The sequence below is a fragment of the Protopterus annectens genome, chromosome 9.part0 (genome assembly GCF_019279795.1).
Source record: "Protopterus annectens isolate FY-2018-M chromosome 9.part0, PAN1.0, whole genome shotgun sequence".
Taxonomy (NCBI): Eukaryota; Metazoa; Chordata; order Ceratodontiformes; family Protopteridae; genus Protopterus; species Protopterus annectens.
Window position 1 is genome coordinate 854,387,103 of NC_056743.1, and position 12,731 is coordinate 854,399,833.

At 38.9% G+C, this 12,731-nt stretch overlaps 1 protein-coding gene across 2 annotated transcripts in view; it reads right to left on the reverse strand.

Moving 5' to 3' along the window:
- CCHR9.PART0H11orf98 (chromosome chr9.part0 C11orf98 homolog) overlaps positions 1-12,731 on the reverse strand; it is a 395,998-nt gene that overhangs the window by 308,412 nt on the left and 74,855 nt on the right. The window contains exons 3-4 of one of the 2 annotated variants that reach the window (XM_044083559.1): positions 7,669-7,760; positions 5,997-7,011 (exon numbers count right to left, since the gene is read on the reverse strand). In XM_044083559.1, the coding sequence (XP_043939494.1) occupies positions 6,875-7,011; positions 7,669-7,760 (229 nt within the window). In that variant the 3' untranslated portion in view covers positions 5,997-6,874. Of the gene's footprint in view, positions 1-5,996; positions 7,012-7,668; positions 7,761-12,731 lie in introns of those variants that run through there. The other variant, XM_044083560.1, reaches the window with a different exon arrangement.

Consider the following 12,731-nt stretch of genomic DNA (forward strand, 5'->3'; position numbering starts at 1 on the left):
GTCAACGTCAACTTCTGTCAAACCTTTTAAAAAGAGTGAGTTAAGGATGCTGTGGAAGAGGGCCTTGAATGGTAGCATCTTAGAGAATGCTCCAAGAAGGGGGATGGCAGCCTGGAGGTGAAAGGATCTGGACCCAAGAGTGGTGATCACCTCCAAAGTGATTTTTCTTTCTGAATCTTTGTATCCTAAGCTTTACAGACTTTTGTTGGAGGCTTCATATTGGCAGCCAATAACATCATAAGCTCCAGACAGTGTTTTCTTGATTCTTTCTTATCATACTTCTTATGGGATGAGCCCCTGAAAATGCTGTTAAGTAGCAGATGTAGACGGCAGCAAGCCTCAGAGTATTAGCTTATTCGGGTGTATATCACATGCTCGAAACACCAAAACATCGAACAACACAACGTCAAACTCATAACCATAAAAACTGAAAACAGTGAGGGCGCGGAACATCGAATTCTTTCCCAGGGAAAGAATTTGGTGGGCCGTTTCCGAGGCTTTGCTATTTCCTCCACTGTGGTGTGATCTCAGAGTTGTTATATTTAAGTAGGGGGGTATGGAGGGCACAGTCCCCCACATGTGACATTGTTTGTATTGTTTGTGTACTTCGTGTTTTTTGCTGGAACAGCAATTTTTTTCCCCGGGGGGGGGGATCGCTGTTCTCAGCTTTCGGTGTTTTCAGTTTTCGCGGCGGTTATAGGTTCGATGTTGTTTTGTTCGATGTTTTGGTGTTTCAAGCATGTGATATAAATCCGCTTACTCTTTCAGTCTATGATGGCCCTAGGGTTAAAACCCTTACAAATGTCATAATTTGCGTTAAGATATTGCTGGGTCTAGGCAAAAGACGGCCTGAGAATGGAGTCTGATAATGGAATTCTGTGGCCACAGGGTGAACAAATTTTGAAACCTGAGGATTTTTCTAACATATTAATAAAAATTAACCAAAACATTACGAAGAAATTAGAAAATATGGGAACTAAAGGCCAAGAAGTGATGCTGTACAAATAATTTTTCTTTTAACTAAATAATAGTTATAGAAATATAGAAATTTACCACCTGTGGTAATTAAAAAAAAAAAAAATTGGGGGGGAAGTACCCAAAAGTACAGAATGAAATACCAACAATGTTAGCAAAGTGCAGTACACAAGTACTTCAAAGGGAGAAGGGAGGGTACAGTTAGAAGACAAAATTTAAGAAATATAGATATAATTTAAGTTTAAATGTTAAAAAAATGGTATAAGATGAAGAAAATTATTTAACTCACAGAAATCCTAGGGGAAAAAATATAGGCTCGAGTGTTGAAACAGTGAGCATGGCTGTACTCTTAAGGTGGCAAACGAGATCTGAGGTACGTTAGGGTCTAGGGCATCATGGGAAAGGGAGAAGCTTGACAGCTTTCAATGATCCATGACCTAGTAAAAGCAGCGGAGTCGGATCTGATGATCGGATCCAAACCCAAGGGTTGAGGAATGAATGACAATTGACAACAACAGATCAGAGTATTCAAAAATGAGTATAAAGTATACATACAGGGAGGTAACTTGCACTTTCAGATTCTGGGAAGGCGGGGCCATCCACAGGCTTTGCAAAAATAGGTACATCATCACAAGAATAATGCTAGCCATTAGGTACCTACTGAGCCCCCACAGGTACTAGTTCCACTATCCTGTATCCAAATGTTTATGTTCCAAAAGTAATATAGAGGTAAAGGATGCTTCAGACCATAGTTTTCTATAGTAGAACAACCCTTTCCCACTCTAGCAATGTGATTCATGTAATGATGAATTTAAAAGTTCCTTTCCAGTGATCTAAGTGACTTTGTGGAATAAAGCGTCAAAGTTCTGACTAGAACCCATTGGGCTTTGAATAATGGCCCTGATACTGGAAGTGCCGATGAGGGGTGGGAGAAGAATGAAGGGGGCCATGTTTGCTAGCCTTTCTGAGAAGGTGATGGGGGAAGGGTGTAACTACCATGTTGCCAGTGTATACTAGACAGCCCATCAGGCAGTGGAGGGATGGGGACAGCAGAAGACGTAATGGGTTACTGTGAATGTGGAGCCTAGCCACATGTTTACTATTCATGACACCTGTAGGAGGATGGATTTAAGACAGGTAAAATCATTTCACTATGTCTAGCCAATGAGTAGCAAGCTTAGAACCGTCACAGAGGAAACAGGTCTTAGAATCCTGTCAGTACATAGTATGGCAGTCTGTCTGAACAGCTGACCCTCACCTGGAGGCTGAAGAAGAATGAACAGACTGTTTGGATTTCTGGGGAGGAGAGTTAATGGTCAGCTAAGGACAGCAAAAACAAACTGTTCAATGACCTACACTGAGGACTAATTACTGACACTGTTAGAAGGACAATGACATTATGCAATATTTCTACCCTCAATACTGAGCTTCTAGCTAATGGCAGCAAAGCTGTATGGAACCTCTGCATGTTATAGTTCAAAGACAATTAAATTATTCAGCATGAAATTGAAACAATTTTGTCCTGCACCATATAGTTAAAGAGTTGGTATACTCCTTGATAACACACTCCTGTTGAGCAGGTGCCTCTGTATACAGTACAAACAGAGCTTTAGCCTCTTGCCATCTACTCATAGCCGGCCTTAGGCATAGGCCAACTAGGCGGCCGCCTTGGGCGCCACTGTAGCAGGGGCGCGTTTCAAGTATTTATTTGGTGTAGGTAGACCAGAATGGGGGATTTGGGTGGTGTGGGGGGGGGGGGCCATGGAGCCCTTTTGCCTAGGGCACCAGCTGACCTGTATGGAACCTCTGCATGTTATAGTTCAAAGACAATTAAATTATTCAGTATGAAATTGAAACAATTTTGTCCTGCACCATATAGTTAAAGAGTTGGTATACTCCTTGATAACACACTCCTGTTGAGCAGGTGCCTCTGTATACAGTACAAACAGAGCTTTAGCCTCTTGCCATCTACTCATAGCCGACCTTAGGCATAGGCCAACTAGGCGGCCACCTAGGGCGCCACTGTAGCAGGGGCGCTTTTCAAGTATTTATTTGGTGTAGGTAGACCAGAATGGGGGATTTGGGTGGTGTGGGGGGGCACCATGGAGGCCTTTTGCCTAGGACACCAGCTGACCCAAGGCTGCTGCTGCATCTACTTTCAAGATCATAAACCTAGTAGATCAAAAGATTCTTGAACTTGCTAAAGCAAAGCCCAGAGCAGAGAAAGCCCATACTCTGAAAGGAATGGTAAATGCAACCACAAGATGGCAACTTTTACATGTTTTGAACACACTGGTATCTTTATGGAGTAGTATGTAATCTCATTTATAATAAAAGATCCACATCTGAGCCCTTACATTGATTTCTGATATGGCCACATCTAGCGTCTTCAATACAAAGGACTTCAGTGGTTAAACCTTTTATGCTTAACACTCCTGACTGTAAATTCTGTTGGGTGGGTAGGTAGGTACATATTGGTTTTACACATCCTGTGATTATCTCCGTTACCACAGAAGCTACTTGAATCTTATCAGGATTTCCCTAGGATAAGGTATGGCTATTGTGCAACTAACATAGGTCAGACATGGGTGTCTATGTTCATACATCAAATGTCCCTTCCTCAAACAGTAATCCGCGAACATCACTTTCATCGAAGAGTGAAATCATCATAAAACATCATTGAGGGGTAACAGTTGGCCATCAACAAGGAAATACTGCACTGTACAAGGTAAACTAAACAAGATCCTTTAAAATTTGCCTTTTTCCCTAGCCGTAGTGTGATCTTGAGTTGGTATATATACCTTCAGTGGTTACTTCTTCAATGTTGGCCAGCTATTTTTTTTTTTTTTTAATGATGATTTCACTTTTTGGTGAAAGCGTTGTCCAGGGATTACTGTTTGAGGAACAGCCGTTCGATTAAGTTTTTACAGACCTCAGTCATGGGAGCAAAAAAAGTGTGTTTAGGAAATGAGCACCTCAAGATATTCCACTCAAACAATACTGTTACCCAGAAACTGCAATACCAGCATTTTACAATGTCAGGAAGGAATAGTGGTCAAAATACAGAATTTTTAATTCATTTAAGTAACATTCAAACCAAAACAATTTGGCTTGGACATATAGGAGAAAACAGGTTGAATATGCTCCTAAATCTGCCAGACAGGTAAAAGTGGTAAACTAGTAACCTATTGTTATTTCTGAGAAACTGACATTTCTAGTATTCAGAAAAGGACTTTAAAAAACAACACTCAGCCCACCCACATTACATGTTAGAGGCAGCCACAGGCTAAAGAGTAATAAATTCCGTCGTCCTGATATATGCCTGTTTTTTACAGGGTAAGTATTAGACTCTCTTAAGGTAGATTTTTTTTTTTGTTGGGTGGGTGGAGGGGAAGACTCGGACCTATATTAGGCAGTAAAGATCTCTGTAAAACAGAGGGAGGGAAGACCTAAGCAGGCAATCAGGACTGATATAAATGTCTAACTTTTAATTACCCGGTGCTGTACTGGACAAATGTAAAACTTCTCAGTTTTTCCTTTATGTGCCAAATCTTCTTGTACCTTTTACTCATTAGAGCTTTGATAAAGGTGGTTCATTAAGTAGTGGCAGCATACAGTGGAAGTAGATATAGAAATCCAACAAGGTCTGAACAAGAATTAACTGTTTCAAATAAAACTGTGCTGATGAACTGAACCAAATGGTATCTAAAGATTATTCAAGAGTTCTGTACCTTGAAGAATAAATGATACTGACCTTTGTAACTCTGAACTGTTTATTTCCTGTGTAATTATAGAATTAAGGCAAACTGCACTGTCTGCTGTAGTTTCTGAATACCTGAACTGCCAGATATTTGACCTGACGTCTGTAGTTAGTTTTCCTTGTATATCACATCATTTCTGTATATTTGAACTGATGGATCTTTACACGGACTTCTGTACTCAATCTCCTGAGCATCCAAAATTAACGGACTTCTGTCTAGAAAGTCTCTCTCATAATAGTAAAACCCCATAAATTTAAGTTCTACACGCTGTTTACCTTGGTTCCCAAGCTTTGTACCATTCTAAACAAGATCTGTTTTTGTACCGAATGTTTCACACACTCATTTAGCACATTTCATCCTTATTAGTGCTTTGGCCTGAAGTTTATTTTACTTACCTTAGTTATACCCTTCACTGAAACATTTTCTACTGAAACTGCATGTAAAATGTGAAATATAAAATTAAGATATAGGCCTGATTTAATACAGATGCATTTTTAGACCTATGCAAAGAGAATACTGCATTTACGTAAGATTTATTCTGGCAAAACTATATTTATGCCAATCCCATTCTCACAAGCAGGGTGTGCAGGTTGAAGACTTGGCAGTTAAATCATAATCCAAGCAAAATTTGCTGCACACATTAGTGTTCTTTACATAGTCTTGTTCATGGTAAAATTGTGTGGGGGATGGTGACGGTGGCTAGCACATGAGGACTTAAGTGTAGTAGAACGCAATCTTCTATTTAGTTAACAGGCAGATGTGGGGGCAATGAAGACACAACATTCATGAATGGTTTCTGTCCAACAACTCAAGGGATCCTCTCTCTTTAATGTTATATAAGTGTCAGTAGCAGCATAAGTCATAAGAGCAAAAGGACCAAAGAAAAGGAGAGCAGACCAAGGAGTTGCAATAGGACTACTTGATCTAGCACCCAGTATTTTATGCTAGGGATGTAAAGTTCAAATGTGTCTGAGATGCAGTCTGTGTACTCCCCCAGAACACATTAAAGTTGCATGTTGCAAATGAAACAGTACTGAAGCTGTGTGTGTACTCCACTTCTTGTGCAGCCAACACCAACTAGGAAGTGTACAGAGGTGTTTAAGTTGGGGACAAACATATACTGCTTTAGGTCACACCATTTAATGTCAGAACACTGTCTCTCAAAGTTTTAGCCTCAATACTTTTCAGCCATAACAAAGTAACATAAATAGGATGGAAGATACTCGAGAGTTCCCAAAAACACAGATCATGACTAAATAACTCAGTTCAGGCTTTTATTAACAATATGTCAACTCACTGCCACTGAAAAGGTCAAAGGAGGTAGTATTGTTTCCAAACTACAAGTGTATACATTTGTACTGTGCATATGTGGTTTCAAATTTAAAGAAAACTATACAAATTGCAATAGGTCTTAAAACTGTACATTACAGGCTTGGCTAAGTACATTTCAAGTAAAAGATGACAAAAAAAAAAAAAAAAGACAGCCTAAACCAAAGCTCACTTGATGACAACCACTCCAAAAATAAAAATAAATTAGCTAAGCTCTCACATTACCTCCCCCGCAAAAAAAAAATGCTAAACTCTCACATCTTTGTTTCAGATAAGAGTCATAATATATCAGAATTTCTATAAAAAATGTGCATGACCTTTATTCAGATCTCAGCATAAAAGTTCTGCATACAAAGTAAGGTATGGTTAGCTACACTAAGAAAGCCAAAACATATAACTTCACATACATATTCGGTAATAGTTACATGGCTATCTTTTAAACACATTAAAATACTCTAAACGGGAAACATGACAGTAAGGAACCATTCCCTGCTTAAAATGCACACAAAGAATGGGAAGAAACTATACGCACAGTCCCATCTCTCCTTATCTTATGTATAAACTTAGGCTTAAACTTGGTATTTATAGTCAACAAAATGATCGTTTAAAATACAGCTGATTAGGGGGAGCCCATTGCATTCCGTAACCTCGAAACGGTGCAATGCATTGGCATGCAGTTTTGAAATATTTTGGGCATGGCAGGATTACAAATGGGGAGGTAGCATAGCCAACTGCTTTAGTAGATGGAAACCTTCTTGTTTTCATGTTTAAGAAAGGCATTTGATCAGTGTATTTTTAATTTTTGGCAGTCACTCTACATTTTCTACTATTTCCATTTCAACATCTTGTGATGGCTTGTTGCTTTTCTTCTTGCCTTTCAGCTTTGCTGAGACAGGTTCTGCTTCCATGATGCTGGACATTTTTAATGATCCTGAAGCTACTCCCACTGAAACGAAAAACACAGGATTTACATGGAAATAATATAATGCTGCACATTTCTTTTGTATCCTTTTCACTGGTGAAAGCTATGGATTACTGCTTGGACACTGGAGAAGGCAGGAGGAGCTGTTTTTTGCTGGCTTGCCCAATCTGGGAGGGAGGATTTTCTGGCCACAATTTGACATGTCCGTGTGGATGTCACCCATGCTACCATAACTAAAATATGCATTGATGCATGCGATGTCCATAACGACACTCAGTCGGGGCACTCAAAACATCTAGCTAAAAACTAAGGATAACATCACTCATTTTGAAATCAGGGTATGTTACACGATTTTAAAACCCTTCTACAATCTTGGGGGGGTGTCTTAAAATAGGACCTGGAATATCATAATTATATAGTCAAACGTATTAATAATGCAATGGATGGTATCGTCCACCGATAGTTATAGCAAGCCAAAGTTGTATAAAAGCGCCTGCACAAAATCCCTAAAGCAAGAATACTTTATGTACCATTAAAAGACTTCAAATATTGCTTAGCTAAGAAAGCAAAAATGGATGAGTTATGCAGAGTAACAGCTATGGCAAAGAGATGTACATGCTTTTCAGCTTTGCTCATAAAAAACTATAAGCAATAACCATGCAATTTTGTATTGACACTTGCCTTCCATTGCAGATTTCTCTTTTTCCACATGGCGAATCTGCTTCAGCAGTTTCCTTCTTTTTTTGCCAGAAATATTAATATTTGATGTGGAACTGTAGAAATTAAAAAAAATAAATAAATAAAAATACCCCAAGACTGTTTGCCCTCATCACACATTTACGTTAAGAGGTCTAATCAGAAGAAACAGTATTGCAAAGCAGACACTATGACAAAAAATTAATTTAAGGAAAGAAAAAAAAAAAAAGACTTCAGACATTCTAATATTTATAGATGCAAAGGGATATAGGATTTGATATTATTAAACTGCCACAACCTAAGAAGTAATTTGACAGAAGAGCCTGAACAGTATACACCAGGAGTGGGTAAAATAGACGCATGCTCAATTAACTAGGGAAACAAAGACAAAATTGTTTGCAGATGGCACCAAAACTGGTTCGGTAGTGCAAAGCAATCTTCAGTGAGACATGACAAAGCAACCAGATTTGACATAAACCCAAACACTGGTGTAGTAGTACAGGACAGCCTTCAAGGAGAACTAATAAAGTGGACTGAAGAGGTTCAATAGATTTAGTGTAAATATCTACTCCGTTGTAGTACAGAACAGCTTTTGACACCTAATAAAGCCAGAATGCTGGGTAGCAGAAAGTGGCTACCTGTTCAGCCACTGACACTGCTTCATGTAGGTTATGTGCTGTTTGACTGTAGGTTGGGGGCATACAAGGGTAAACGTGCAAACTAGGATGAGTCTATGGGTGCTTACTAACTGTACAACCCCCCCCCCAAGCATCTTTAATCTGGATTCTGTAAATGGACTTTATTCAGCTTGGACAAGTATATGTTTTTAATATTCTGTTGCATTTTAGTTGTTCTCACTCAATAGCAGGAGTCCAAACTTGAGAGTGCAAGGACTGGAGATGACCTCCTTGTCCGAAGTAGTAAGCAGTGATGCAAGGTGGCCAAACATACCCAAGCCCATCAGCAATGAAAGCAGAAAAAATGTGAAGTGTGCTGAGCTAGGGAAATCAAGAGGAAAAGCCCAGAGTTTCTCCCTGCAGCAGACCTTCCTGAAGGCCAAGCAATATGGAGAATACATATATTTTATATGCCTTGACCTCTGCCTCAATACCTTCATAGAGAATCAGTGTGATGTTACTCCAAAATGCTTAAACTGTACATCATGTAGGATGATTTTACTCTGTTTTAACCCCCACACAATACTGGAACAAGAAGCTATAGCACAATGTCTTTTTTTTTTATACTCATGTCTCAGGACAGGGAGGCTTAAAGTACTTGATGCTTTAACAAAGAAGACACAAAGTAAATTATTTTGGCTTAGTATTTATTATTTATTTACTGGGTAATGTCCACTGGACAAGAAGCCCTTTTTAAGTGAAGACCCAGAGAGAAAAGCTCCAATGAACATAGTTATACAATATCATAAACTGAGTCAGGTATACAAAGTGATACAGGTATTCTATAATAAAACAGTCAAAAACCATAGACAAGAGTGAATAGCATACAATACAATTACAAGTCAGTGCAAGTGTAGATATGACATAAACATTTAACTTAGTGCAATTTTTTTTTTTGTAAAGAGGGACCTACATCACAGGATTTAGAAAAAGCTATGGCCAAAGTGGTACCAAAATGGGGGTTGGGGTGGGGGGAAGGTTAGTCTGGAGCACAGCATGGGCATAGCCAATGTGATACGAAATATTGTTTTAGTTCCTGCTCAAAATATCTTGTATGGTCAATAGATAGGATTTGGAGTGACAGTTCCAGACTTTAGCAATCTTGTGGCAGTATAATGAGTCCCCATAAGAGTTTATTGATTTATTCATTTTAAGTAGGAATTTGTCTGCTGATCTAAGAGAGTTAAGGTTTCTGTAGGGCTGGACTAGGTTAGTTAGTGCTGGGCAGTGCTCAGGTTTATACATCACTGTGTGGGCAATCAATAATTGGTTTAGTGTGAGTACATATGGGAGTTCTAACCATTCTAGTTGTTTGAGGGCAGTACAATGATGTGTTTTTTGCAGTAGGTTAGTTGCAAATTGGGCTATCTTGTTATAGCAGGATTCGAGTTTATTTAGTTCAGTTTTATGGAGGTTTGTGAATATCTGAGAACAGTAGAGAAGTGAGGATAATAACTGGGATCTTGCAGTGCCCAGTCTAGCGTGGTCTGAGAGATAGGGTTTAGCTCTGTAGAGTGAGCCGAGTTTAATCTGGACTTTAATAGTTTGAGCTATATGTTTATCGAATTTTAGTGCATTGTCTATGGTAACCCCAAGGAGTTTAGTGTGTTTAACTGGCTCTATTTTAATGCCATTGGAAGAGAAAATAGAGAGGGATTGAGGAAGGATTTGAAAAGACCATAAGCTTAGTTTTATTAGGATTTAGTATCAGTTGATGGGCTGTTAGGTATTTTTCAATATTGCTAAGGGCAGTCTGGGCCTTCTTCTGAAGTGTCATGACTGTGGGTGCTGAGCAGATGAGTGAGGAGTCATCTGTGCACTGAATGATGTTAGCTGGACTAGCAGTGGTGTAAGGTCATTGGTAAATATTGTAAAGAGTAGTGGTCCTACGATTTATCCTTGGGGACTCCAACAGAGATGGGAAGGTGGGAGGAGAGTTTATTGTCCCATAGGGTAGCTTGCTGTCTGTTTGACAGGTAGCTATGGAACCAATATAGGGTCCCATGGCAAAAATTGTAATTGGCATGTTTGTTTAAGAGGATTTGATGTGATAATAATTGCAACAATTAGTAGTAGTTGCAACTTTGAATTTCCTGCTGTTTACTTACCAGAATGACAGTATTTAGTAGGTTATTTCCAAGACAAACTACTTAGAAAATGAAAAGACAATTCTGAATGTCAAACACAAAGACTTCTCCCTCATGTAGCATGCTATTACTTTTTAATGATGTTATTATGGTTGGCTAAATCCATCTTCTAAAGGGCAAGCTTCACCCTCAAAACAGGCCTTCTAAATGTAGGCTTTAGAAAATAAATATTAACCAAACTAGAGACACACCTGTCAATTTTCTTTCATGCACAAAACAGATTCTTCTGATTCAGCTACATTTTTAAAATAGAAAGCCTTCTGGTCAGTGTTATTCCTTCAGAGCTAGATCGTAAGGGGGGGGGGGGTCCACCAGACAAAAGGAGGATAGGAATGTACCCTCAACAATTGCACAAAAAATTCCAATAAATGATTACTTCAGTGCTTCCCTCATCCTCTTCTTCCCCCATGCACACACTTCCTCCTGTAAAATCTGTTCCAGATTAAACCCATCACTAGTTCTGAAGATGTCCATGTCTCTCCTTTCAAGAGGAGGGATTTTCTGAAAAAATAAGATTAGGAGCAACAAAAAAGTGATCTCTTATTTTCAAAGCAGATTATTATTCTAGAATATTTTTCATACCTATAAATGATGGACCAGTTTTAACTTTTTCATCCTGAATAGTATATCCAAATGAGGTCTGAAGTGTTTCATTAGCGTTTCCAGTTTGCAGTTCTCCTGGTTCAGTAACTCTTCCCAGAGTTCCCCAAGTGCCTAGTGTGATTACCAACCAGTAATCAAGGAGCTCAATCCTCACCCCTGGCAACAGCGAAGGACATTCACTGGGAAGATAACAGGTAAACACACAGTATTTCCACATGTAGCTCTCTGCATCAAGTGCAATTTTCCTTAAAGAGCATACAGAGACCACAGTAGTCCAGGGCTGGTTTCTCCCACTTTCTCCAGATCCCCAATAAGACTCCCCCACTGGCACAGCTACAGAGTTGAGATCTCAGCTGTGTGACCAAGCCAAGACCTCCTGCACCCACTCTGTCCAAATAGTGCTTTGTGTCCCTGCCCAAGTAGATAACACACACACACCTGAGAAAGGCTAGCACAGGTTTACTAGCTATGCCCCCTTCTGCCCAGACTATAAGATAATTACCACTGCTACCAGTCACTCCTTGACAGCTACTTTAAGGCCCTTAAAGGGTGACCAATTTTACTGTACAGTATTAATAGTAGTATGACCTAGAGCAAGGTTGTTAGGGAGTGACTCACAGAGGGTCACCAAATAAATAAAGTACTCTCAAAACTTAAATATCTCTACACAGATTAGTCGCAATGAAAGATTTAAATATATTTAATACAAGAACATGACAACACTAAATATATATTCACAGTGACATCAGAGTTCAAAAACACAGGAAATATTTAAAATAACATTGCAGTACAGGCTCACACAAATAAAGAAAGATATCTAATCTAAGTTTCACTATTTTCCTTACTGTATCTAAGAGAATTAGCATAATCTATGAACTTGCTAACAGAACAAGGCAGATGATGTGAATGTGTTTTGTTGTCAGGTCCGAGACAGAATGCTCTGTCTCACTAAGAGACTTCTCAAAATAATATCCAAAATATTACTGCTGGGCTAGCTTGTAGAATGACAATTTCTGGTCATCTAACTTCTAGGTCCCAGGCAAAAAAAAAAAACATTGCTAAAGCTGGCAGTATTTAGCATCTACCTGTAAAAATACTCATACAAGGGCTTTTGCTCAGATCTTTGGCAGATACTGGAAGTCATAAAACAACTGCATTTCTTCATGCTGCCAAAGTAGCAATTAGTTCACCCACAAGACAATACAGAAAGCTTCCTAGTACAAACTGGGTCTCTAGCTGCATAGAAACCTTTCAGATAGCCTATAAGTAAATTTAATTTCAGATATGTTTGCTGGACTGAGGGTAACCCTCCAATTTCTTCTGTTAAGCCTATACATTTAAACAGTTACAATACTGCAGGTACATTTCTGTTCTCTTCCAGTAAGGCACACTGTAGTTACATTTCAAACACAGAACTCTACAAATACCCTTTCAACACACACATCTGTACAAGCAATTTGATATACATATTACATACAGTTCTAATACACTTGTCACACAAGCATCTTGTATAAATCATATTGATATTCACCAATGACATATAATTATTTACAAAATAAATTTAAACACATCATAAATACAAATTGTCATTTAGATGCTCATTCTTTCAGGTGCAATCCTT